Source organism: Monodon monoceros, unplaced genomic scaffold (assembly GCF_005190385.1).
Source record: "Monodon monoceros isolate NGI ecotype Baffin Bay Population unplaced genomic scaffold, NGI_Narwhal_1 Super_Scaffold_21, whole genome shotgun sequence".
Lineage (NCBI taxonomy): Eukaryota > Metazoa > Chordata > Mammalia > Artiodactyla > Monodontidae > Monodon > Monodon monoceros.
Window position 1 is genome coordinate 38,252,147 of NW_021703778.1, and position 24,230 is coordinate 38,276,376.

Below are 24,230 nucleotides of genomic sequence, written 5' to 3' on the forward strand. Positions count from 1 at the left end.
AATCTTTCTTGGTACTATTCCCGTTCTACAGATGACGCTCAGAGAGGTTAAGAAAATTGCTTGAGGCTGCACAGCTCATCTGTGCTCAGAACTTGAATCTACACGGCTACAGTCTGAACTACCCAAACCCATTTAAAGGAAAATAATCCCAACAATACCTGCCATGGTTGCCTCTGATTCATCTGTCCCTCCTGGAGAGTTTGGGATGGAAGCATCAGTTGGGGAGGTGGGTGTTCCGGCTGTTTGGGTCTCTTCTCCTGAGCGCACGGGGCTTGAGGACTCGGTTTCTCGACGCGCCTCTGCAGGGCTCTGGGTCTGCTGAGCCCACTTGGATTCCAGGATGGTGGTGCTGATGACAGCATCCAACCCCGAGGTGTGGCCAGACAGGTCTCTGCTGATTTCAGCCCTGTCTCCAGAAGCCATGGGAGTGGCCGAAGGTGAGCCTGATGCCTCTGTGCCCACATCATAGGTGGTGGTTGACTCTCCGCTCACTTCCGGGGCAGCCGAGCCCTCCCTGGGGCCTTCCTGAAAGGCTGAGGTGCTACCTGTCACTCCCAGGCCGGAGGCTTCCTCCAGATCAGCTTCATGGAAGGCGGAGGTGGTTCCACTCAGATCAGGGGACCTGGAAGTGCCTCCGCTGGCCTCGGGGACAGCAGATGCTCCCACCTCAGCCTCAGGATAGGCAGACGTCTCGCTGCTGGATTCTGGGACTGATGATGCTTCTACCCCAGACCCGGGGAACCTTGGTGCATCCCCAGATGCAGAGGCTTCTCCACTGGACTCAAAACGCTGGGGGGTGTATGTTACAGGGGGTCTTTGGCCCAGTTCCTGGGAAACAGTTGGTTCAGTAACACCCTCCACGAACTCAGAAATGATTAAAGTAACTTCTGGAAGTCCTGAGGCCTCCCCACTGGTGCTCGTGGGTGCAGAGGATTCTCCGCTTACATCAGTGGTGCCGGAAAAGTCCCCACTAAAATATGGAGTACTTGATGGCTCTCCACTGGGCTCTACCAGTCCAGACTGAAGTCCACTTAGGTCCAAAAGTCCTGAATGGTCTCCAGACATGTCTGGTGCTCCAGATGGGGCACCACTAGGTTCCAAAATGCCCGAAGGCCCTTCTCCTGCTTCTTGGGCTGTTGGAGCCCGGGTTACAGATTCCACCAAAGTTCTGTCTACAAGAGAGACAGTGGAGAAACCAGATGGAAGTCCACGGCCGTCATATGCTCCGGAGGGCTGGCTGCTCCCAGTCTCAGCTCCAGAGGACTCTCCACTGACCTCAGCTACTCTGCTTGGCAGGCCACTGAATTCTGGAGGCTGGGGTGTAAACCCACTGGAGTCAATTACTCCAGAAGAGAGTCCACTGACATCCACTATCCCAGATGTGCCTGAGAGATCTGCCTTTCCTGAAGGGAGGCCACTGAGTTCCACGGACCCTAAACCTTCTTCTTCTTTAAATGTGGTTGGGGTCACTTCAACCAAACTGGTGTCCACGAATGTAATGCCAGAAGATTCACCACTGCCACTCATGGCACTGGAAACCAGGTCAGGGATTCCGGATGTTGTCCCACTGAACCCTGGTAACCCCGATGGCTGCCCACTGAGATCAGGGATCCCGGACGTTTCTCCACTCAGGTCGGTTATGCCAAATGGTGGACCACTGCCAGAAAGAACTCCAGAAGCTTCTCCACTGATTTCTGGTTGTCCGGAGGACAGTCCACTAAGCTCAGTCACACCAGATGTTTCCCCAGAAAACCCTGATGGCTGCCCACTGACCTCAAAAAGTCCAGATGTTCCCCCACTAATGTCAGGAAACCCTGATGGCTGTCCACTGACACCAGAGAGTCCAGATGTTTCCCCACTGATGTCAGGAGTCCCAGATGCCTGGCCACTGAGTTCAGCTCCTGAAGAGAGTCCGCTTGCTCCTCCACTAATGTCCAACTCACTGAAGGGCAGCCCAGATGTTTCTCCAGCACCACTGATGCCAATGGTTCCCCTTCCTTCTAGTTCACCTGCAGTGGTGGCTGTGACCACTTCCACCAATGTAGTATCCACTAGGGAGACAGTTGGGAACCCAGATGGAAGTCCACTGATGTCAGGAAGGCCAGAAGATGGGCCACTTCCAAGGTCCACCCCAGAATACTCACCGCTAAATCCAGAGGGAAGGCCACCTGCTTCTGGAGCTTGCCCACTTCCTAGGGTTCCAGAAGGTATTCTGCCAAGGTCCAAGACTCCAGAAGCTGACCCAATCAAGTCTTCTTTTCCAGTAGTCAACCCACTAAGATCCTCAGCTCCAGAAGCAGAGATCTCCAGACTTTCCCTTCCAGAAGGAAGTCCACTAAGGTCCCCTACTCCAGGAGCAGAGGTCTCTAGATGATCCTCACCTACAGAAGGAAGTCCACTGAGGTCCTCTACTCCAGAGACAGAGGTCTCTAGACCCTCTCCTCCAGAAGGAAGTCCACTGATGTCCCCTACTCCAGAGGCAGAGATCTCTAGACCCTCTCTTCCAGAAGGAAGTCCACTAAGGTCCTCTACTCCAGAGGCAGAGGCTTCTGGACCTTCTCCAGAAGGAAGTCTGCTGAGATCCTCTATTCCAGAGGCAGAGGCTTCTGGACCTTCTCCAGAAGGAAGTCCACTAAGGTCCCCTACTCCAGAAGCAGAGGTCTCTAGATGATCCTCACCTACAGAAGAAAGTCCACTGAGGTCCCCTACTCCAGAGACAGAGCCCTCTGGGACCTCACCTCCAGAGGGCAACCTGTCAACTTTAGGAGTGGTGGTCCACGTAATTCTATCTTCATCTCCTGAAGCCAGTCCACTTTCCACAGGCAGGCCTGAGCCCACTGTAGAGGTGAGCCCACTGAAGTCAAGGTCTTCAGAGGGCAGTCCACTTGCAATTTCCCCTGAGGGCTGCCCACTGGAGTCTAGGTGTCCTGAAATTTCGCCACTGCCTGTGAAGTCACCACTGACTTCAGGCACCCCAGATACCTCCCCAGAGCCTGGCAGCTCAGTCCTGCTGGGCACTGGGGCTGAAAGTGTGGATGGCTCCTCTGAGGGGAACAGCTCCTCTGAGGGGAACGGTTTCTCTGAGGGGAACGGTTCCTCTGAGGGGAATAGCTCCTCTGACGGGAATGGTTCTTCTGAGGGCAACGGCTTTTCTGAGGGCAATGGCTCCTCTGAGGCTGAGGGCACTTCCGTTGCAGAAGGGCCTTCTGTGCTCTCCTCTGTTGCTGTGCTAGTGGGAAGCCATGTAGGAGGGACTCCTGGAGGAAAGGAAGAAGAAAGATGAGGTGTGGATTTAGTAACTCTGCCCCATTTTAAGCTCATGCAGAGAAGCTGAACTCCATTCCTTCCACAGTAAAACTTTTCTCTCAAGTGCTCAGAGATGTGTCCAGACATTTTCTAATGGAACCTTGCACAGCCTCTTGGGAAGGATGGGGACCAGGAAACTCCCCGCCACCCTCAGGCTACGCTTTGTGAGACCCTAGGGGGGTGCCATTCACACTAGTTACAGAATGTGGGGGACTGGCTGCCACTGAAGACAGTCAAGGTCACTTTTCAAGTACTTCCACATTATTACCTCATTTATCTAAAACCATGATTTTTAAAGTGTGGTCTCCAGACCATCAGCACCAACATCACCTGGGAACTTGACAGAAAAGCAAATTCTCAGATCCTACCCCAGCTCCATTGACTTAGGAATTCTGGGGCGGGACATGGCACTATGAGTTTTTTTTTTTTTTTTTTTGCGGTACGCGGGCCTCTCACTGCTGTGGCCTCTCCCGTTGCGGAGCACAGGCTCCGGACGCGCAGGCTCAGCGGCCATGGCTCACAGGCCCAGCCGCTCCGCGGCATGTGGGATCTCCCAGGACCAGGGCGCGAACCCGTGTCCCCTGCAGTGGCAGGCAGACTCTCAACCACTGCGCCACCAGGGAAGCCCACACTATGTGTTTTAATAAGCTCTCCCTACCATGCTGATACTCCTTGAAAGTGGGAATTGTTCATCCGGACCCATCCCTCTGAGGCTGAGAGGGCCAGGTGATGTTTGCAAAAATACGTGAACTTTTTCAATTCTGAGAGCCCTATTACAGAGGACTTGGAAAATATAGAAAAAAAAGAAAAGAACAGAAAAGAAAACCCCACCATCCTAAATAATCATGGTTACATTATTTTCTTTCTGTCTTGTTTCCTTTGCCATTTAAAAATAACTAGCTGGGATTATACCTTGCATGTATTTTTGGGCTAATTTCCCAGGCAGAGAACATGAGCACAGAAGGTACTGGGTCCCAGTGGGCAGGTTTACAGCCTACTCTCACTTAAAGGAGAATCCTGGAGCGGGGGTGGGGAGTGCGATATAGCAGTGGTGACGTGTAAGACGATTTTAAATGGATATATATACACACACACACATACACGTATTGGGTTGGCCAAAAGTTTGTTTGGGTTTTTCGATAAGAGGCTATGGAAAAACCCGAATGACCTTTTTGGCCAACCCTATATATATATATATACCACATATCAGAAAATAGACACTTACAGATATGATATAACGTTTCTCTTTGAAATACATCTACATTTCTTTTCAAAAGGAGGTCAATTTAAAGAAAAAGATACAGAGTTAATAGCAGTAGAGATGGTTCCCCGGTATGGCTCAAATCAGCGAGGTGGTGGGGAACTGAAGAAATATTGGAAAACATTTCTATGGGGCCACTGGAGTCCCCTCCCATGGATAACTCCTGTTAGTGGCTGCCCGAGTCCTGTGCCAAGCCACACACTCATGCCAAAGAGGCCTTGGTTATTCTTGTCCTTGTGAAGGTCAAGGAAAGGGCCTCAAGCAGGTATGCCTGCTGGGCGAGGTCTTGGGGTTAGAATCCCACCTGCTCCACTGATGCACCTTTACCTTCTGGTTTTGCATTTCCAGCACCCAGAGGAGCACTTGGTATGGCCAAATTGCTTGGGAACTGTGCACTGAATGACTGGATAAATTAGTGGGAAGCTTTGATATATTCCTTTCTTCAAATGCATGTACCCCTGGGCGAGTTGACTCTAAAAGGTGCACACAGGTTACTGTGCATTGCTCTAATTCAGCCTTACCCAAAGTGGGCCATGTTAAAAATGCTCCGTGAAGGGGCTTCCCTGGTGGCACAGTGATTAAGAATCTACCTGCCAATGTAGGGGACACGGGTTCGAGCCCTGGTCCAGGCAGATCCCACATGCTGCATAGCAATTAAGCCCGTGCACCACAACTACTGAGCCTGCGCTCTAGAGCCCACGAGCCACAACTACTGAAGCCCGTGCACCTAGAGCCCGTGCTCTGCAACAAGAGAAGCCACTGCAATGAGAAGCCCTGAGAAGACCACACACTGCAACAAAGAGCAGCCCCCATTCGCCACAACTAGAGAAAGGCCACGTGCAGCAACGAAGACCCAACACAGCCTAAATAAATAAATAAATAAATTAATTAATTACAAAAAATGAAAATGCTCCATGATAAAAAAAGACCCGCTGATCAGATTCATTTGGCACACACTGAATATATTGCCCCCCTCTGCCTTACAGTGCATATTAGCATATCCAAGGCTCTGAGAAGGTCTGCAGTGGGGGAAATCTGTATCTTCCTGTAAGCCAGGATTTCCCAAACCTTATGGCTAGAAAACGCTTTTTCCAATAGGGTTTGGGGGTCTTCCGATTTCATCCCATCAAGTCCCATCTGATTTAATCATAACAGATGTTGCTCAGCAAGTTCTGACTGGGGACGTCTGGCCCAGAAGAGGGACATGGAAGGAGAAGTGGGGCAAGGAGACAGGTCACAGTCAGACTGCCCACAGCCACCCCCTCCCAGGCCCTTTCCCCTCTACTGGAGCTCCCCCTGCAAGAGAGTTTTTAAGAGGTTAGAGAGTAGGGGTGTAAATGCAGGAGCACAGAGTGAGAGCCCTCTGATTGACACAGTGCTGGGCATTTGGGGTGTGTAGCTGGAAGACAGTGCGGAGAGAGAGAGAGAGAGACAGAGAGAGAGAGAGAGAAAGAGAGAGACAGAGAGAGAGGGAAAGAGGTGTGTTTTATGAACAAAGCTGCCTTTTCTCTCCCTTGGGGTTGGTCCTAGAGGCCCGCTGAGGTGGCCGAAGTTGCCCACAGCGGCACACTTAGCTAGTGTAAGGGCTGGGGAAACAGAGCACAAGTTCCAGGGGGAGACCACCCTGCCCTCCCCCCACCGGGGCACACCCTAGGCTGCCAGGCGTGTGACGCATCGGGACGTGGCCCGGAGCCCGAGCCACACAGACCTGGCAGTGGGGAAGTGCCCGCTGGCGTGTAGGCGGGCTCCCATTCCGTCTGGTTTTCTGGCTCAGTGGTGAAGTCTGGGATTGCAGTTGTCTCCTCCCCAACAGGGACAGCAGCCACGCTGGGCCCCACTTCAGCAGTGATCCAGTCTTCCACCTCAGGGTGCTCTGTGGGTGTGCTACCCTCCTCTTCTCCTGGAGAGGGCGCCGCTGGGATGCCTAAAGGGCATGTGGGTGGTGAGGGTTCCTTCTTACCAGTGACCCAATCCAGGCTGGCCCTTCTTGAGGGGAACTAGGGGATCCTGAGGTGGGCCAGGCCAGTGCACAAACCTTACTGGTCCTTGGCCTCCCACCACCCCACCCAGTCCAGTAGGATGGCTCTTGTCCTCAATTAATAAGAGCCGTTTGCATCAGCTATATCGATATGCACACACCATTAGCACTTTATTTCAGAGTGGTCTGGGGCACCTCTTCTGCAGAATCTATTATACCTGCCAGGCGTTGCTTAAAGGTGTTATGTATATAAAATCATTTTATCCCACAATGGCCATGTGAAACAGATACTGTTATCTCATTTACAGATAGGGAAACTAAGGCACAGAGGTAAGTGACTTCTCCAGTGTCAGTGGCTTCTAAGTGATAGATCTAGTCTTTGGACCCAAGTATCTGGTGCCAGACTCTCTGCTCTCAAGTACTGCAATGATGCTGCTTTTCTTGGGGACAGAAATTATATTCCAAGTGTGTATGGATCAAAATCAGGAGAGTGCTATTTAAAATGCATGAAGCCATCCTGGCACTGATGGCTGAAGGCAGGATTCATTGACTGGGGGTAATTGTTCTGGTTTAGTGGGCTCGATTGGGAAGGAAGCCAAACTTCTTGGCAGCTATATAAGAGGCTGAGTTTACAGAGGGTTGGGCATGGATGGTGGAGATGCATGGGAGGAATTTACTGGGAGGCTAACTGGCTTGGCTTCTAATTCCCAGAGCAGGGAGAAGGGTACTGGGGCAAGAGCCTCATCAAATCCTCTGGGAGGGGATTGGCTTTCTTAGGCTGGCAGAGTGGGACTGAACTTTCTTTGAATTAGGTTTTAAAAGGGGACCTGAAAGTCTGGGAAACTTTGGGGTTCTCAGGGTTTTTTAAAATTAACTTTATTTTGAAATAATTACAGATTCATGGGCAGTTACAAATATACTGAGTTTTGATGTATAATATGTAAAATATGGCACAAGCCATTACCACAATCTACATTCTAGGCAGTGCATCTAGACCCATGGACCTTGTGAGAACTCATCCATTCAGAACCCAGCAAGGCCTTGGCCATGCCCTGGCCATGCCCACTGAGTTGTTTGATGATGTCACTCTCAGAACTCTGGTAACATGGCATCGAGTACCCAGCATGGGTCAATTTAAAATGTGAATTTTTGGTGCTTGGTGAAGAATAATAATTTGACTAAACTCATCACAGAAATATTTAGAAGGTGAAAATTTGACAAAGGTGTACAAATTAAAACAGTATATGAATATATATATGTGTGTGTTATTTACTTATAATAATAAAGGTAGCATTTATTGAGCACTTACTATGTCCTAGGCACTATGCCAAGCATTCTGTGTGCACTACCCTTGTTAATCCTTCCAGCAACTCTTTGAGGTAGAAACTATTGTATCACTATTTTATAGATGAAGCAGAGGAACAGAGAGGTTAAGTGACTTGCACAAGGTCACATAGCTACTAAGCAGCAGAGCCATGATTAAAATTCAGGTCTGCCTGATCTTAGAGCCCAAGTTCTTACTCATTTGTCTCTATGTGTCTCTGGGAGCATTTTAGAAGGATGTGCTTGCCTTGGGGTCAAAGTCTAAGGTCATGCTATCTCCAGAGCTGCCCTTGCCCAGAAAAACTGACTTTTTCCTCTTTGCTGTGATGGATGGACGGAGGTCAGGGGGGATGAGCCGGGGGAGTCACCACCCCAGACAGAAGGGGTGCCGGAGGAGAGGTGAAGGCACATACCTCGGAAGCAGAAGGCGTGGTGCCGGGACAGCGGGTCCAGGAGGCCTGTCTGGTTGGGGTAGAGATAGACGGTTCTCACACCTGGCTTGTCCCCGCCACAGGCAGGCCTTGGGGTGACGATGGGGTAGCGGAGGCTGCCGTCAGATAGCCAGCCAGCGTAGCACTTGTCCAGGCCGTGGCTCCAGGCAGCATAGAGCTGGCCCGTGGTGGCCAGTGTGGCGTTTTGGGTTTCACAGAACTCCTGTGCTTCCTGGAAGGTGAACTGCTCCAGGCGTGTGGCGAAGAACACCTCCCCTGGGAGCAGAGGCAGATGGCAGGTGTGACCCTCCACCCTCACGGCCAGAGCAGCCTCTGCTCACCCAGGGGCAGGGCAGCTGAAGTAAGATGAGTTGGTTTCTCACCATGGGAAGAACCTTCCCACCTTTCTGGATTCTCCAGTCACACTTAGACACCCCCTCTTCTGGCTAAGAGAAGAACTCCCTTGGGCACCCCGTGCTCCGCCTAACCACAGCACTTAGTCACTGAGCACTGAATGCTGTGGACCTGCCAACCCACCCGCCCCACTGTCATCCCCACCCTGTGAGCTCATCGAGGGCAGGAGGTGGGGCCTGTAGCCGCTGTTGGGGGTTGGGGTCCCAATACCCAGAACAATACCCGGGTCTCTGTCTGATTTTGGGGAAGGAAGTTCACATTTACTGAAAACCTGCTTATATCAGGCACTTTTCATACACGTCTTATTTAATACTCAAAAAAGTCTCTGACATAAGCATAAATCAGCCACATTTTATAGATGAGGAAACTGAGGCCTAGGAGGTTAAGTAACTTGTCCAGTTCCCAAAACAAGTGAGTGGCAATGTTGAGATCTTTCCTGAATACGAGCATTTCCAAAATTGGGTTCACTGGAACGGTAATTTGGTGATTTTAATTGAAATGAAAAGAAATGAAATAAGACCAAACAAGGGTCTGTGTTTTTTGTTTTTTTGCGGTACACGGGCCTCTCACTGTTGTGGCCCCTCCTGTCGCGGAGCACAGGCTCCGGACGTGCAGGCCCAGCGGCCATGGCTCACGGGCCCAGCCGTTGTGCGGCATGTGGGATCCTCCTGGACCGGGGCACGAACCCGTGTGCCCTGCATCGGCAAGTGGACTCTCAACCACTGTGCCACCAGGGAAGCCCCAAGGGTCTGTGTTTAACTAAGCTTGGGCGATGCTTGGTTAAGCAGAGTTAAAGAGATATTTTTTACTGCAGGACTTGTCAGAGCCTTTGATTTGTTCATAGGCATTGGGATTCTCCATGAGGCAGAAGGTATATGTAATACTTTTTGGTATAAGTAAATTAATTCATTTATCCTTAGAACTTATTGCTTTTTCAAGAAACCAACGCTCCCCCGCAATGCTGGGGAATCCACATGAACCATCTGGGAGGGAGAGGAGGGGCCTGACCTGAGAGACCGGCTGGGAAGCCCTTCTTTCTTTAACAGGATCCTTCCCCTGCTCCCCGCCCAGGTGGGAATGGGATTAGGTGGATGGTAATTCCCGCTTCTCTGTGTCACCCCGTCAGCCCCCTGCCTGTCTAGAGACCAAAATGTGAGAACGTGGTCTGTACCATCGAGTCTGTCCACGTAGCAGTAGACATCGTAGGTTTCTGATGGTGGTCGCATGCCATAGGTCCGGACCCCCGGGCTGCTGTCCTTGTCACCCACACATGGGGTCCGTGGGCTCACAATGGGGTATCTGCAGAGGATGATGGGAAGGGCGGATGAAGGCCTGTTCCGGGGCCTGGGGATGCAGGGCCTCAGAGTGTGGACGGCAGGTCACTTGGGGACTTGGGCAGGGTGTGTCTTCTGCTGTCCAGTGGGATTCAAACCAGGAAGGAACCTCTCAGGCAGCACATTCCCTGTGTGGCTGGGGGAAGGGTCTGGGGGCCGCTGGGGGATTCCTGGCTTCAGAAGAAAGCCCACGGTATGGAAGGGCCAAGCTGGGGAAGACTGAGGGGCTTGACAAGGAGCTCTCTCTTTGTCTCTTGAGGTGAAATGACCAAGGAGTTAATGTCACCTGAGGCCCATCCCCACTGTCTCAGAATATGCCTTGATTCTGAGGGAGAAATTAAGGGATTAGCCAGAAACCACTAATTAATGGGCATGCAGTGTGGTGGGTGCCTGCTCTGGCTCCCCAAGCCTGACCTCTCATGGTTGAGTTTGGGTTAGGAGGGAAACCCAGCTAGTCTGTCACCTGACGGTCTGGTCCTGCAGCCAGCCAGCGTCACACTGCTCGTAGCCTGCTTCATAGGCGGCCTGGAGCTGTTTGGGCGAGGCGATGACGGCCCCGGTGCGCAGGCAGGCCTGCTGGGCCTCCTCAAAGGTCAGTGAGTAGCGGGAGGAGCCTGGGCGGTAGTGGAACACAACTCCTGGGTGGGGAGGAGAGGGAGAGAAGGAGAGACAGGTCAGGCTCAAGGCATGGACCAGGTGCCACAATGCCAGCGACCATGGTGCCTGGTTCTCAAGGCTTTGCAGGTATGGAGGGAGCCCTGGCTCCTTGAGGAATGACCTCCCTTCATCCCCTCCTTCCTTTCCTACTCCCGATCTGATTCCTAGGCAAGCTAGTCCTCTCTGCTTGTTCAAACCACCTCCTTGAGAGAGCCTTCTAGGACTCTTCTGCCGTAAGTCTTCCCAACCCTCCTTTCTGGACTCCCCACTCCTAGGCTGCTCATTTTTCCCGTTACTCTTGAAAACAAATGCATTTTCTCTTATTGTGGAAAGAATAAACAATCATTACAGGGCATTTGGAAAACATAGAGAAGGATAAGGAAGAAATCAAACAACCACTGCATTTCTTCCACTTGGCCCAGGGTCCAGGGTTCAGGGGATGGGTGGTCCTCCTGAAAGTGGCTGCAAGAGTTTGTGTGGGTGCACCGGGTGTATTTCTGGGGAGTGAGCTCATAGCTTTTGCCAGATTCCCAAAGGGTCTGGGCTCCACACAGCTTATCCTGGAGCCCCTACTTACTCTGCCTCCCCCATTGCATTCAGCTGGACACACATTTGCTTTTGACACTCCCGTGGATGACTGGCCAGTTTATGTCACAGCTGTGGATCCCCAATCTGAGTCTGCCCCTGTTCTGGGTTAGCTGTTCATGTGTCCATTGGCACCTTCCCATGTGGTGGCCACGTGGAGACAGTGAGGGTCTCTCCAGCCCTGGGCCAACCCTGGGACTCAGCTACTGTTGGTGTTACTCCAAAACTTCTAAACAATTCTTCCTTCTCAACATACTGTATTAATCTGGGCAATTCAGGCTGAAATCTCACTTGGTGGTATCGTGGGTGTGACGGTGGATGGCAGTGTCCATTTGCCCCTCCTCCAGGAGGGGACACCACCAAGGTCCTTAAGGAGGCCACCCCAGTATGTCCTTCCTGATCACGGACTTGAGTCTGGGGACCAGCTGGGCTTTATGTGATGTGACATTCCAATCATCCAGACACTTATTAAGCACCTGAAACACCATCACCCCAGAACTGGGGTGGCAAACGTTTTCTGGAAAGGGCCAGACAGAACACATTTTAGGCTTCGTGGGCTAAATGGTTTCTGCACAACTATTTAATCCTACCATGATAGCCCTAAATGGCCACAGACAACATGTTACCAAATGGGTGTGGTTCTTTTTCCAATCAAATTTTATTTGTAGACATTAAAGTTTGAATTTTATATAATTTTCATTATATGTCACAAAATATTCTTCTTCTTTTGACTTTTCCCCTCAAGTATTTAAAAAGGTTCTTAACTCTTAGTTCATGGGCCATATAAAAACAGAGGATGGGCTGGATTTTGTCCACGGGCCAGTTTGCTGACCCCTGTCCTGGAGGGTCAGTGCTGTGAGAGGCCCAGGGGTCACCCAGTGCAGCCGACCTCAAGAGGTTCTATTCTGTGGAAGTGCCTGATGGGGCTAGGAGGGCCCCTGGGAAAAAGAGCCCCCATTCTCCATCACACTTCACCTCTACCTGTTGATATATATCACCTATGACTTCATTGGAAGGAAATGCTTTGTGGCAAAAGAGCCATAGACACACAAAAGAGCATGGGTATCACTGGTCTGGCCCATCCCCCTTGTTTCACAAATGAGGAGAGTCAAGTCTGAGAGGAGGGAGGCTTGTCCCACGTCCCAGGTTAAGCTAAAGGTATAGAAGACCCCAAGGCCAAGCTCTTTCCACCTACCCTCGATGTAGCCCCCCTGAGGGGTGGGCACTTACCCCCTGGCAGTCGTGGCTGCCCAGGGACCTCGGTTGCACCTGGGGCTGCGGTCACCTGCACGACGAGGTCCTCGCTGGTGAAGGCCGTCGGAGCGCCCAGGCCAGGTGTGGACTCCTCGGGAAAGGCCCAGGGCCGGGTAGCCTCTCCAGTCCTGTTCTCAGCCTCAGAGAAGGCGGTGGCCCCTACTTCGGGGGCAAAAGTGAAGGGCTCCTCGGGCTCCAGGGCGGTAGGGGTGACGTCAAAGACGGGTTTCACCGTGAGGATCACGTTGCCTCGGGCTTCACCCTCGGTGATGTTTCGTGGCAAAGGCAGCTCCACATCAGGCCAGGTCACCGTCTGGATGGTGATGTCCTCCTCACCACCCACCCCGAAGAAATGTTCTGGGATGTCCACAAAGTCTTCACCTGGGGCCGGGAGTTAAAGACAGGCATTAGTGCTCAGCCTGGGGCTGGCTTGGGGGAGGTGAGCAACGGACTGCCTCCTCATCTGCTAAGGAAGGAAAGCACCTACTGTGTGCCTGGTACCTGGCTAGGCCCATTGCAGGGGTCCTCAACGATTTGAGTATTTATTATAGGGGTGCCCACGATTTCCAGACTGTAAGAGAATGCAGTCACCAGAGCACAAGACTGACCCATCAGCTCACTGCTTGTAAAGCCATCTTGTTCCAACATCCCTTCCTGATTAATGCCAGCCAGTTGTCTCCTTACCTATCTTGTGAGTATCTGTTGACCATCTGATGTTATAACTAGCCAACCGGACAATGTAAATCAGCTACAAAGAGAAATGGAAAAAATCTTCCCAAGGATGCAGGGGCTCATGACGTTGATGAAGGTGCCATGAGAAAACTGCCTGCCTCAGTCATGAACAAATGGGGGTCTGGCAGAAACAAGCCATTTAGTAATTAACAAAGAGAGCAACCATGAGGATGCTAGAACTTCAAACAGGGTGGTAGGAATATTGAAAGGTTAAGAGAAGTTTTGGGGGAAATTCTAATTATTTTTGCACAAGTAACCCTCTTCATGTAAGATCAGGCTGTGGAAGTTAAACATGAAATGAGCTATGTTGTTGTGCTAGCACCAGTTTTGTCATAAAATTTACTCAACTCCAAATTATTCATTGTTTTTTTTCCCCTCCAATAATTAGCACTTAATTGTAAGTATAACCTAGACTGTGTAAAATATAAGATAAAAACATTTTTTAAAGTTTTAGTTTAGTTTTAGTTTTAAGGCTGGGTACGCTGCAGCCTTCAGTGCTTCTACCTTAGCTCCCCTAGGAACCCGTGAAAATAGGGGGTGCTAAGACAAGGGGTTCAGGTACCCAGTGGTCCTTTGGAGGGGGTAGAAACCAGCCCCCCACTCTAAGATCTCATCCTCTGGGCCCGAATTTCGGTGGCACGATCCCCTTTCCGGCCTCCAGCCCAAGCCCACCTGTGTAGCAGATGGCGTCGTAGCGGGATGAGGGGTCGGGGTATCCCGTCTGGTTGGCGTGCAGGTAGACAGTCCTCACGCCCAAGAGGTTGCCCCCGCAGTTGGGCCGGGCCTTGGAGATGGGGTAGCGCACGCTGCGGTCGGCCAGCCAGCCGGCGCTGCACATGTCCATGCCACTCTGCCAGGCCAGGTAAAGCTGGCCCGTGGTGGCCAGCCGGGCGCCCAGCCGCCGGCACTCATTGGCTGCCTCCTGGAAGGTGAACTTCTCCGGGGATGTTGCATAAAAGACCTCGCCTGCGAAAGACACAGCCAGCAGGGTGAGGCGCTCCCTCCCACGCCTGCCCCATGTCCCCAGGGAGATCCATGTGGTTCCTTGGGGTTTGGCCTCTAACTTCTCAAAGCCCTGGTCCCACATGTCTGTATTTCAGATCCTGCCCTCCACTTCCTATGGGCTTTTGGGTGGGGTGATGTCAGTTTCCTAAAACAGGGACCAATAAAGAAGCTGCCAAAAAGACAAAGAAGTGAGGAAAGTGCAGAGCAAATGTGAGGCCCGGGAGGAAACTCCTGCCGGAAAGCATCTTCGCCCACACTTTTCTATGGAACTTCCTACCACCGGGGCATCTCTCCTATGAGTCAAGCATTGCCCACTGGAACAATCCTTTTTTTAACTGATTTTTAAAAAAATATTTATTTATTCGGCTGCGTCAGGTCTTAGCTGCGGCACATGGGATCTTTGTTGAGGCATGTGGGATCTAGTTCCCTGACCGGGGATCTAACCCACAGCTCCTGCATTGGAGTGCAGAGTCTTAACCACTGGGCCACCAGGGAAGTCGCTGGAGCACTCCTTTTTACAGTTCCACATTCTGATGGGAAAAGCAGGCATCAGACTTTGACCTTAATAGCAGTGTTTCCCAAATTGGGGTCTCTAGGCCCTGAAGTGTCCATAAGGGCAATGGTGGGGGCCTGTGGGCTCTTTTTACTGATTTTGAAAACCTAACAAGGTTGTGCTGCAGGGAGGGATAGGGTGGTGGGCATCGCTCCCGGGGGTTGTTCTGTCTGTCCCTGCTCAGTGGCAGCTCTGGTTGGCCCTAATCAGTGTCTTTAATTAGCCCAAAGTGGGAACACAAATATTCGTTACTTAATCTACCGGCTTGGGCCCTGGGGTGAGAATGAGGAAAGGGGTCACGGTGGTGAGGAAGCTGGGGACATTCCCTGCCTCACAGTGGCCATGTTGTCAGCCCTTCTCCTGCCTGGGCGCAGCCGTGATCTCGGGGTAGGGGTGGAGGTGCAGAGTTTGCAATGTCAAAATGGGTGAATCAGTGCTGATGGGGGAAGGGGTGTCATCCACTTGCCTGGGTAACTTGCTCAGCTCTGACTGTGATCAAACTTAACTCCCTTTACAAACCAGAGAAAGACTATAGGTTCCTTCTCGCTGCCCCTGGTGCTCTCCAGAACTAGCTCATTGGAGTGGCCTGGATAGGGCTGGGGGCTGGCAGCACAAAAGCTGAGAGAGGGTGGCTGGGAGGCCAGCTCTCCTGGGAATGACATTTCTGATAGGCTCTCCCTGGAGTGGCCTGGGTGGGAGGGGGTCCTTTGTGAGGGTGACAAGGCTGAGCTGGGCTTTAATTGTGCAGCGGAGCTTGGGACAGTGATGGGCTGGTCAAGCAGCGGGGGTCCTGGCTGGGAAGAACAGTCGCAGGTGAGAGACCAGCTATAAATATTCTTGGGCCCAGTGATGGCCCAGTTTGCAGGTACCTGGGGCCACTGAGGCCCTCCCCCAACGTGGGGAGTGAGGGGGCCAGACCCTTCCTTCCTTAACTCTTCCCTCCCCCACCCACGCTGGGCATGATGAGGCTGGGGGCCAGGGAGGGGGGCGGGGAGGAAGGGGGTGTTGAGGGTGTGATGTCCTGGGTCAATGCCCTGCCCAGGAGGAGGCCCCTGTGATCCTGAGGGTCAGCAGGATGAAGGGATTGGGGAGCCGGCTCTTGGGAGGTGGGGGGGTTGGTCTCACCCTCCATCTCCTCTGCGAAGCAGTACACGTCATAGGTTTCATTGGTGTCACGGATGCCGTAGGTTCTTACACCGGGAAACTCATCCTTGTCCCCATAGCAGGCTTCCCTTGGAGTGTGGATGGGGTACCTGCCAGGAACCCAAAGTAGGGATGTGACAGTCAGGGGATGAAGGGGGCCAGTGGCCCGTGCCCTTGTATCCTCCTCCCTTGTGGGAGGAAACGGTGACTTACTGATGTGTTTGCTGAGATCTGCCTAGATCTGTGGGCTACTTGTTTCTACAGCTTTTTCCCCAGCTTTATTAAGATATATGTTTTCACCGTTACTGGTGATTAAAGGCAGACCCCTTTACTGAATATTTATTGGTACCAAACATGTTCTATCAGGAGCTTGCAAATCTTTTCTGTAAAAGGGCACATAGTAAACATTTTAGGTCTTACAGGCCATAGGGTCTTCATTGTGACCTTGCCATTGTAGTGTGAATGAAGCAACCACAGACAAAATAACAGGAGTGGCTGTGTTCCCATAAAACTTTGTTTACAGAAACAGGGGGTGGGTTGGATTTGACCCATGAGCCGTAGTTTGCTGACCCTTGCTCTGTATCATTTGAGTCTCACATCATCCAAATGAGGTGCTATTACAACTCTATTTTAAACTGGAAGAAACTGGGGCCCAGAGATGTTAAGCAATTTGTTCCAGGTCACACAGCTTCCAAGTGTCAAAGTTGGGATTTGAGCCCAGCTCTTTCTGAGGCTGAGGTGTGGGCTCTTGCACTATGCTAGGCTGTTGTCTTATCTTGCTTTAAAAAAAAAATGGCTAATGGGTTTTGTGTCCTAAGATCTTTTGCCTACCCCAAGATTACAAAGGTATTTCCCTTTGTTTTCTTCTTGTGGCTTTGTGGTTCTGGCTTTTGCATTTAGAGCTCTGATCCATCCCCAAAGAATTGTCTCATCTTGCTCTTACAGGCTTGATCACACAATTGCAGTCCCTTGAACGCAGGGCTCTGACTGTCCTGCTGCGTAACCTATTCCTCAGCAGCTGTGCTCAGGGAAAAATGCACCAAGAAGCTTAATTTACCTATGTCTTGCCTTATTAAAGACAAACTGAATGTAAAGTGGTTTACAAAAATGTATAAACAACAAAGTTTTAAAAAGATGTAAGTGAAGAAATCATGGCAAAGGGAAAAATGAGTAGGAAAAATAATCATGTGTAACTTGCATGGAGAAAATGCTCATGTAGCGCAAAGTTGCTAGTGGCCACTCACTCCACCGCAGGACAGAAGGCCAAGGATTTGGGACAGGTCATCGGGACCTGACCTAGAACTGGTCAAGGCATCCCTTCAGCCCCAGCTGAGGTTGGGCTCTGTGTCTGGCTGGCACCAGCTCAGTACTGTTCAACGTTCCAGCCCATCACCCACCCTACTCCTATGGTAGCCTGGGGATCACCTGACAGTCTGATCTGCCAGCCAGCCGGCGTCGCACTGGTGGAAGCCGTCCTCATAGGCAGCCTGCAGCTGCTCGGGCGTGGCGATGATGGCGCTGTTCTGCAGGCAGGCCCGCTGCGCCCTGTCGAAGTCCAGGGTGTAGCGTGTGGAGATGGCTCTGTAATGGAACACGATGCCTGCAAGACACGAGACGTTAAGAGAGCAGGTCAGGCACAGCCTCCCGTCACCCAGGCCCTTGCAGAATTAGGGCAGGAGTCAAGGGGATGTAGAGACATCTGGTCGGGCCCCTAGCTGATGGGTGGCTCCTGTCTCCACATTTGCATGTGGTCCTTCTGCCTTTCCTGGAACACCTCCGGTAATGGGGAGCTCACTACCTCACAAGGCATCTTTTTGGAAACCTGTGATAATTCTGATAATCAGAAAGTTCTTTGACTTGAACTAAAATCTGCCTCCTTATAATTTTTTCTTGTCATTCCAGGTCCCTATATTTGCTTTGCAGAAAGAGACACTTAGAGCTCCATGCACCCTCAGCCCAGGGGCATCCTAGTGGGAATCCTGTTTAAGGCACAGGCAGAAGTGGATCGTCTTTGGCAGAGTCACCCAGCAGAAAAAATCTGGTGCTGACTGAAGTCCTAGAGCCAACCAAGGACAACCATATTCCTTGGTCCATCAAGAGCAAGGGAACCAGGGTGTCCTCATCCCTTTCTTTGGCTTCTGGAACTGGAGATGGGGGAGGGAAAAGACACCTGGGTAGAGAGTCAGGAGACTGCTCTGGCTCACTTCCAGGGAAACTTCATTCAGGCAGGTCACCTAACCTCAGTTTGCTTGTCTGTAAAATGGCGATGATCACAAGGCAACCGAATCACAGGATTGATGGGAAGAATAGACTGTCATTTTCATGCGACTGTGGCCCTGAAGAATTTAATTCATTTAAATTCCAGAGAGAGTGATGTTACCAGCTCTGTGTTACAGGGCAAGCAACTGAAGTTAAGTAACTTGACTGAGGTGCAAACCATCAGGGTGAGGAGCCGGGATTTGAAAGCCAGACAGCCTGGCCCGAGAGAGGATGCCATTCTGGTTCTTCCTGCAGGTGAAGCAGGGCCCCTGTGGGAGGAGGCTCTCACCTTTCACCACGACCTCCAGGGTGGCCTTGCTGTCCTCGATGCCGTGCATCACCTCGCAGCGATAGATCCCAGAGTCATTGGAGCGCAGGTTCTGGATTTCCAGGGTGGCGTCGCTGGGGATGGCCGGGTAGTTGGGCAGCGTGACCCTGTCTCGGTAGGCACTGTTAACCCGCACCTGCCCTTCAGTCGCCACCAGCAGCACCAGCTCCTTCTCCTTGGAAATGCAGCTCCACTTGATTCTTGGGGCGAGGGGGGCGGTGGAGGGGGCAGTGGTCACGGGGTGCATGGGGTCGATGAAGTAGCAAGGGATGGTGAGGGAGCTCCCCAGGAGGACCCGCAGCGGGGACGGTTCAGGGATGCTGACACTCAGCGAGTTGTCAGGGTCTGTGCGGGAGACACGGGGGTGGGAGACAGACCTGTTAGTGCCCAGAGAGGACCACCCAGCCTCCCTGTCAGTGCTTCTGGAAATGACAAAGTCCCACGAGTGTGCTGGTGTCTATCCTGCGCCATATGGAATTCCCTTTCCAGAGTGGCTTTCTCAAGACCTCTGGTCTCTGTGCCTCAAGACAGGAACTATGGAGCCAGAAAGGGCTGCAGAGGAGGGCAGGGGAAGCTTCAGAGGGGAGACCACCTCTCTGTTTCTCAAACTGGGGTACCCAAAGCGATGCCAAGCCATAGGATAAACAGAACCCATCTTCCTGGAATGACAGCTTGACTCAAAAATTGGTAAAAAATTATCTGGGGATAGAAAAAATTATTATAGGGAGGAAAAAATATCCACACAACTTTTTAAGCTAAGATATAAAAATATCCAATACTTAAGGAGTATAGCGAGGCCTGCTATAAAGAGGTCTGCTTCAGGCTCCATCCTGACCTTGCAGAAGGGTGAATCATGCTCTCCTGCTGTTGGGGGATCGGGAGCCTATAGCTGGAGAAGCATCAGAGAGGATCAGACGTTTAAGTCTGCAAAGGGTCAGACTGGGGTGGGGCGGGATATGATTAGACTCCACAAAAACACATGGAGAGCATTGATAGGGAAGATGCAGCCTGTCTGCCAAATCCTGTTAGAAGTCAAAGATCTTCCTGGAATTGGAGAGAAGGTGCCTTTGAAAAAATAGCACCTTTCATGGAGATTCATACACTTATTGAATCTTTTTTTCCAGGAGAACCTAGAGGTTGAAAATAAAAATGTTGCAGGTATTTGTGGGTGGCAGATACATAACAAGGCAGGGAAAGGGGAGCCAGGAATGTTTGGGGTGAACTCTAACCTTTTGATGTCCTGGCCGGTCACCACCAGGCCCTTCACAGAAACCTCCCTCTGATACTCAACCCTAGCACGTGACACAGTGTGGTTTTAGTGGCGGTGGTTCTCTGGGGACAGCTGGAAGTGACAGCAGCGCCTGGCTCTACAGTTTTGAAAGCTCTCAACCAACCCTCGTGAACTGGGTGGCCTGTGTGGGCAAACCACCCCAGGTTATAGCCAGGGGTCCCAGAGCAAGAGTACAGATGGAGACCCATGGACCATATGTCTAAATATTTAAAAGCTATAAATCAAGCCAACAGATTGTTAAGTAAAACATGTTCTATCTTCTTATTTGACAGTGATACTTTTCAAAATGAAAAGCCGGATTCAAATTTAGAATTCTTGGATTCCTTAGAGTTTTGCATTGAGATGTGTTGGCCAAGCTGGAGGAGGGGAAATCAGGGCCCCTTCTCTTCCCACCACAGCTCTGCACTTTGAGGGGTCTGTGTGTACCCCAGTCCTCACATTCCAGCCCTGTCTACACTCAGACAGCCACCCCTTCACCTCTCAGACTGGAGGCATGGTTCCTCCATGGGAGGATGGACTCAGAGGAACGAACCATGAAGCCCTGGAAGTGACTTGGGTCCAGCTGGACAGGGAATTCTGGGCGTTCTGGGTACCCAGAGGGAGGATAGATCTGAGCGGACACATCTCACTGGCCCTACAGGTTCCTCATTCTTTAGGGAGCTTTGGGGCTGGAGGAGGGTAAGAGGGGCCTCTAGGGTGATGGCCCAGAGTAAGCACCAGGACTGGCAGGACTAGGCTCGGTTCCCCCATCCCCAGAGTCCAGTCCTCAGTGCCTGCTAGGGAGATGAGACATGAGTGGGAATGTCCTCACCTGAAACTTCTACTGAGATGGCTGCTGCGATGACTCTCAGAGTCAGAAACACGAAGAGTAAAGTGGTCATAGTTCACCTGGAAGAGAGGAGTTATTCGGAGGTTCAGATACAGTGAGGTTGAGGGTCATGTGTCACATGACAAGTGTGATAAACTCCTGGCCTGTGGATCTGAAATTGCATCTGGATAAGGAGGCTATACTGTATAAGCACAGGGAACTCTGCTCAGTACTCTGTAATGACCTATATGGGAAAAGAATCTAAAAAAAGAGTGGATATATGTATGTGTATAACTGATTCATTTTGCTGTACAGCAGAAACTAACGCAACATTGTAAATCAACTATACTCCAATAAAAATGAAAAAAAGAAAGGTAAGGAAGCTGCATGTGACTCGAGAGATATCTTCTCCAAGAGTCCCCTCCTCACAAAACCTTCACGGATTTCTCAGTTTAATTACTGGTGTGAGGCTGGAAACCTCCTCCTACCTTTTCTAGGGAACCTCTCATCTTCTGACCAACAAAGGCTCATCCTAAAGGATCCCTGCAATGGTTGATTTTATGTCAACTTGACTGGGCTCCAATATTTGGTCAAACGTTATTCTGGGTGGGTCTATGAGGGTGTTTGGGGATGAGATTAACATTTTTTTTTTTAGATTTTTCTTTTTTTTTGATGTGGACCAGTTTTTAGTCTTTACTGAATTTGTTACAATATTGCTTCTGCTTTTTATGTTTTGGTTTTTTGGCTGTGAGGCATGTGGGATCTTAGCTCCCCAACCGGGGATCGAACCCACACCCCCTGCATTGGAGGGCGAAGTCTTAACCACTGGACTGCGAGGGAAGTCCCAAGGATGAGATTAACTTTTAAATTGGCAGACTGAGTAAAGCAGATTGCCCAGCTAATGGGGGTGAGCCTCACCCAATCAGTTGAAGGCCTGAGTCAAACAAAACGGCTGAACCTCCCCCGAATAACAGATAATTTCTCCTGCCTGATGACCTTCAAACTGCCTTCAGACTCAAACTGAAACATTGGTTCTTCCTGGGTTTCAAGGCTTCAGACTCAGGCTGGAACAACACCCTAGCTCTCCTGGGTCTCTAGCTTGCCAAAAACCTCAGTAATCATGTGAGCCAATTCCTTAGAATAAATCTCTTTCTATATGTATACACACATCCAAATGGTTCTATCTCTCTGGAGAACCCTGACTAACACAATTCCCCAGGCCCAGAAAAGTGACATGAGTTACCCAACCTCCCTGATGAAATCTGGACCTGCCACCAATTTCAAATTCAGGAATCTTGTGCGTTTTAGGATGGAGGATGCTCCAAGATTTGGGGCACAATTCAGGGGCCTGGTTCAAGTCAGGGGAAGGATGCTCACCCAGAGAGCTCTGTGGGATGGACAGGTTTATAATTTAGGAGAGAAATGAGAGCCCAGGATCCCTGGAGCCCTCTTGCTGGCCCAAACAATGACTTCATGTGAATTAGAGAAACAAACTTTCCTTATTGCCATCTGCTGGAAAACTGTCACGCTAAGTATACTAATCTTTGAAGGGCATCCCCTGCATTACTGGGATCCTGACTCCAAGTGGGCGAGTGCAGGTAGACCCCAAGAAAACCCATCTGAAGTTCCAAGAGATCAACCAGAGCGGTGCTTCTCAGCTTTGGCTGCACGTTGAGATCACCTGGGCTTCAGCCTGGTCCTCAGACGTTTTAAAAGCTCCCCAGAAGGTTCTAACGTGCAGCCAGGATGTGGGCAGTCACACTGCCGACACCTGTGACTTGCACCCCATGACACGTGCCCGAGGATGTTTACTGAGCTGTTCTGTTGGACGGACCTGCATTGGCACCTTCCCTGCCCTCCTCTCAGTCTGTGAGCGTTTAGTCTTGGTTTAATGAGTGTATGCATGCTCCGCCGGAAGGAGGGAGGAAGCCTGGAACTAAAGACAAGAAGGGAGCTTTCAGAGGCTCAGAGTAATGCCCAACTGAGGCTGCGGCCAGTGTCCCTGACCTCGACTCTGTCAGCGGCTGATGGCCCAGCAGGCGTCGCTATTGGCTCAATCACCATCAGCTGGGGCCGGATGGATATGAGGATGAGGGCCTCCCGTGGTCCCCATCTCTGGAATCTGTGCGGGAGGGGCGGGCAGGGCCCAGGACTCTGGGGACCCTCTTGGGTGACCTCAGTCTGTCATTTGAGTGATCTTTCCACTGCTATCCTTCATTCATTCCACATACATTGGGCACCTGAGGGATGAAGGGCCGTCTGTACGGGTGCTGCTGGGGCCACAGAGATGGAGCCATGAGGCACAAAATGAGTGGGAAGTCTGGGAAATCCCAAAAGCTTAAGAAGCAGCCCCTTGCTTCTCCTCAGGGATGTTTCTCCTTAGAGGCTGTCTTCAAAAAGAAAAATCTCTGGGGCTCCAGGTTCTGGCTCTCTCAGGTCCAGTGTGATCCGTCATGACCAAGAAATATTCCCCCGGAGGCTAAAACAGTCAGGTGTCTCCTCCACTGTGAGGAGGGGGCTAGATTTGCGGGCCCCCCTCTTCCCAGAGCCTCAGGGAAACCGTGTCCAGACACAAGGCTGCCTGTTCTTCTTCCCTCAGGAACACCCTTCACGGGGAAGTTCTGTGTATGTTTTCGGAGTTGTGCTTCTTTCCTCACTCTCTGAACAAGCCTGACATTGTCCGGGAGGCAATGGTTCTCTGTGGGGCTTGGGCCCGCTCTGTTTTTCTCCCTGGCCTCGGCCAGGAATGAAAAGGGCAGGGAGTGGGCATGGGGGAGGCGGGGTGTGGGCAGAGAAACTAATTTTATTTCTCCTTCTTTTTTTTTTAAGACAAACTTTGGGATAGAAATATCGCAATAAATATGCTCTTGTGTTTGCGTGTGTTTTCTCAGCTGTAAAGAAAATAGGGAGAAATTCCATTCTGTCTGGATTCCAAGTGTCTCCAGGACTCACTGAGCCTTTATGTGATGAGATGGACTTTGCCAGTCCGTCAACAGGGAGGCCTTTCTCCATGGGAGGCAGAGTTAGTTGTGGCGAGGGGATTGGGTAGCTGGGACTGAGGAAGGGGGAAGGGGGCATCTGAAATGGAGGGAAAGAGGAGCCTGGAGAGTGGGAAGTGGATGCTGGGTGAAGGCAGGGGTGTGTGAGTGGAGCTTCTGTGGGAGCCATGTGCGTGAGGTTGGGTTCATCATCAAGGAATCGACTTTTTTTAGGAGAGAATTGTTAGGAGGCTTGATGGGAGAAAGTAATCTTCCTAGTGCTTTGAACCTGAGCTGAGGCTGCGTGTGTGCGTGTGCGTGTGCGTGTGTGTGTGTGTGTGTGTGTGTGTGTGTGAGAGAGAGAGAGAGAGAGAGAGAGACCCATAGCTGAACACAGGAAAACCCACCTCCTCTTCAGCTAGACTCTGTCCCATGGTTGCCAACCCAGCTGGGCCTTTGACCTTTATTCCATCAGATTATGGGATTGAATGGGCAGCTTGCCTGCTTGTCCTGAATTCCTATACCAGCAACGTGCAGTGGAGACCCCCAGACCTGGGTCCCAGTCCTGGCTCGGCCACCTCCTGCTCTAA

The 24,230-nt window shown here is 51.2% G+C and overlaps 1 protein-coding gene across 1 annotated transcript in view; it reads right to left on the reverse strand.

Annotated features, from left to right (window-relative positions):
- Positions 1-20,735, reverse strand: part of ACAN (aggrecan) — a 35,136-nt gene extending 14,401 nt beyond the window's left edge. Inside the window, 11 exon segments of the mRNA XM_029237072.1 lie at positions 159-3,257; positions 6,276-6,491; positions 8,282-8,575; positions 9,885-10,012; positions 10,511-10,685; positions 12,520-12,924; positions 13,948-14,241; positions 15,959-16,086; positions 17,402-17,576; positions 18,525-18,908; positions 20,666-20,735. Coding sequence (XP_029092905.1) covers positions 159-3,257; positions 6,276-6,491; positions 8,282-8,575; positions 9,885-10,012; positions 10,511-10,685; positions 12,520-12,924; positions 13,948-14,241; positions 15,959-16,086; positions 17,402-17,576; positions 18,525-18,908; positions 20,666-20,735 — 5,368 coding nt within the window.
- Positions 20,736-24,230: the final 3,495 nt, after the last annotated feature.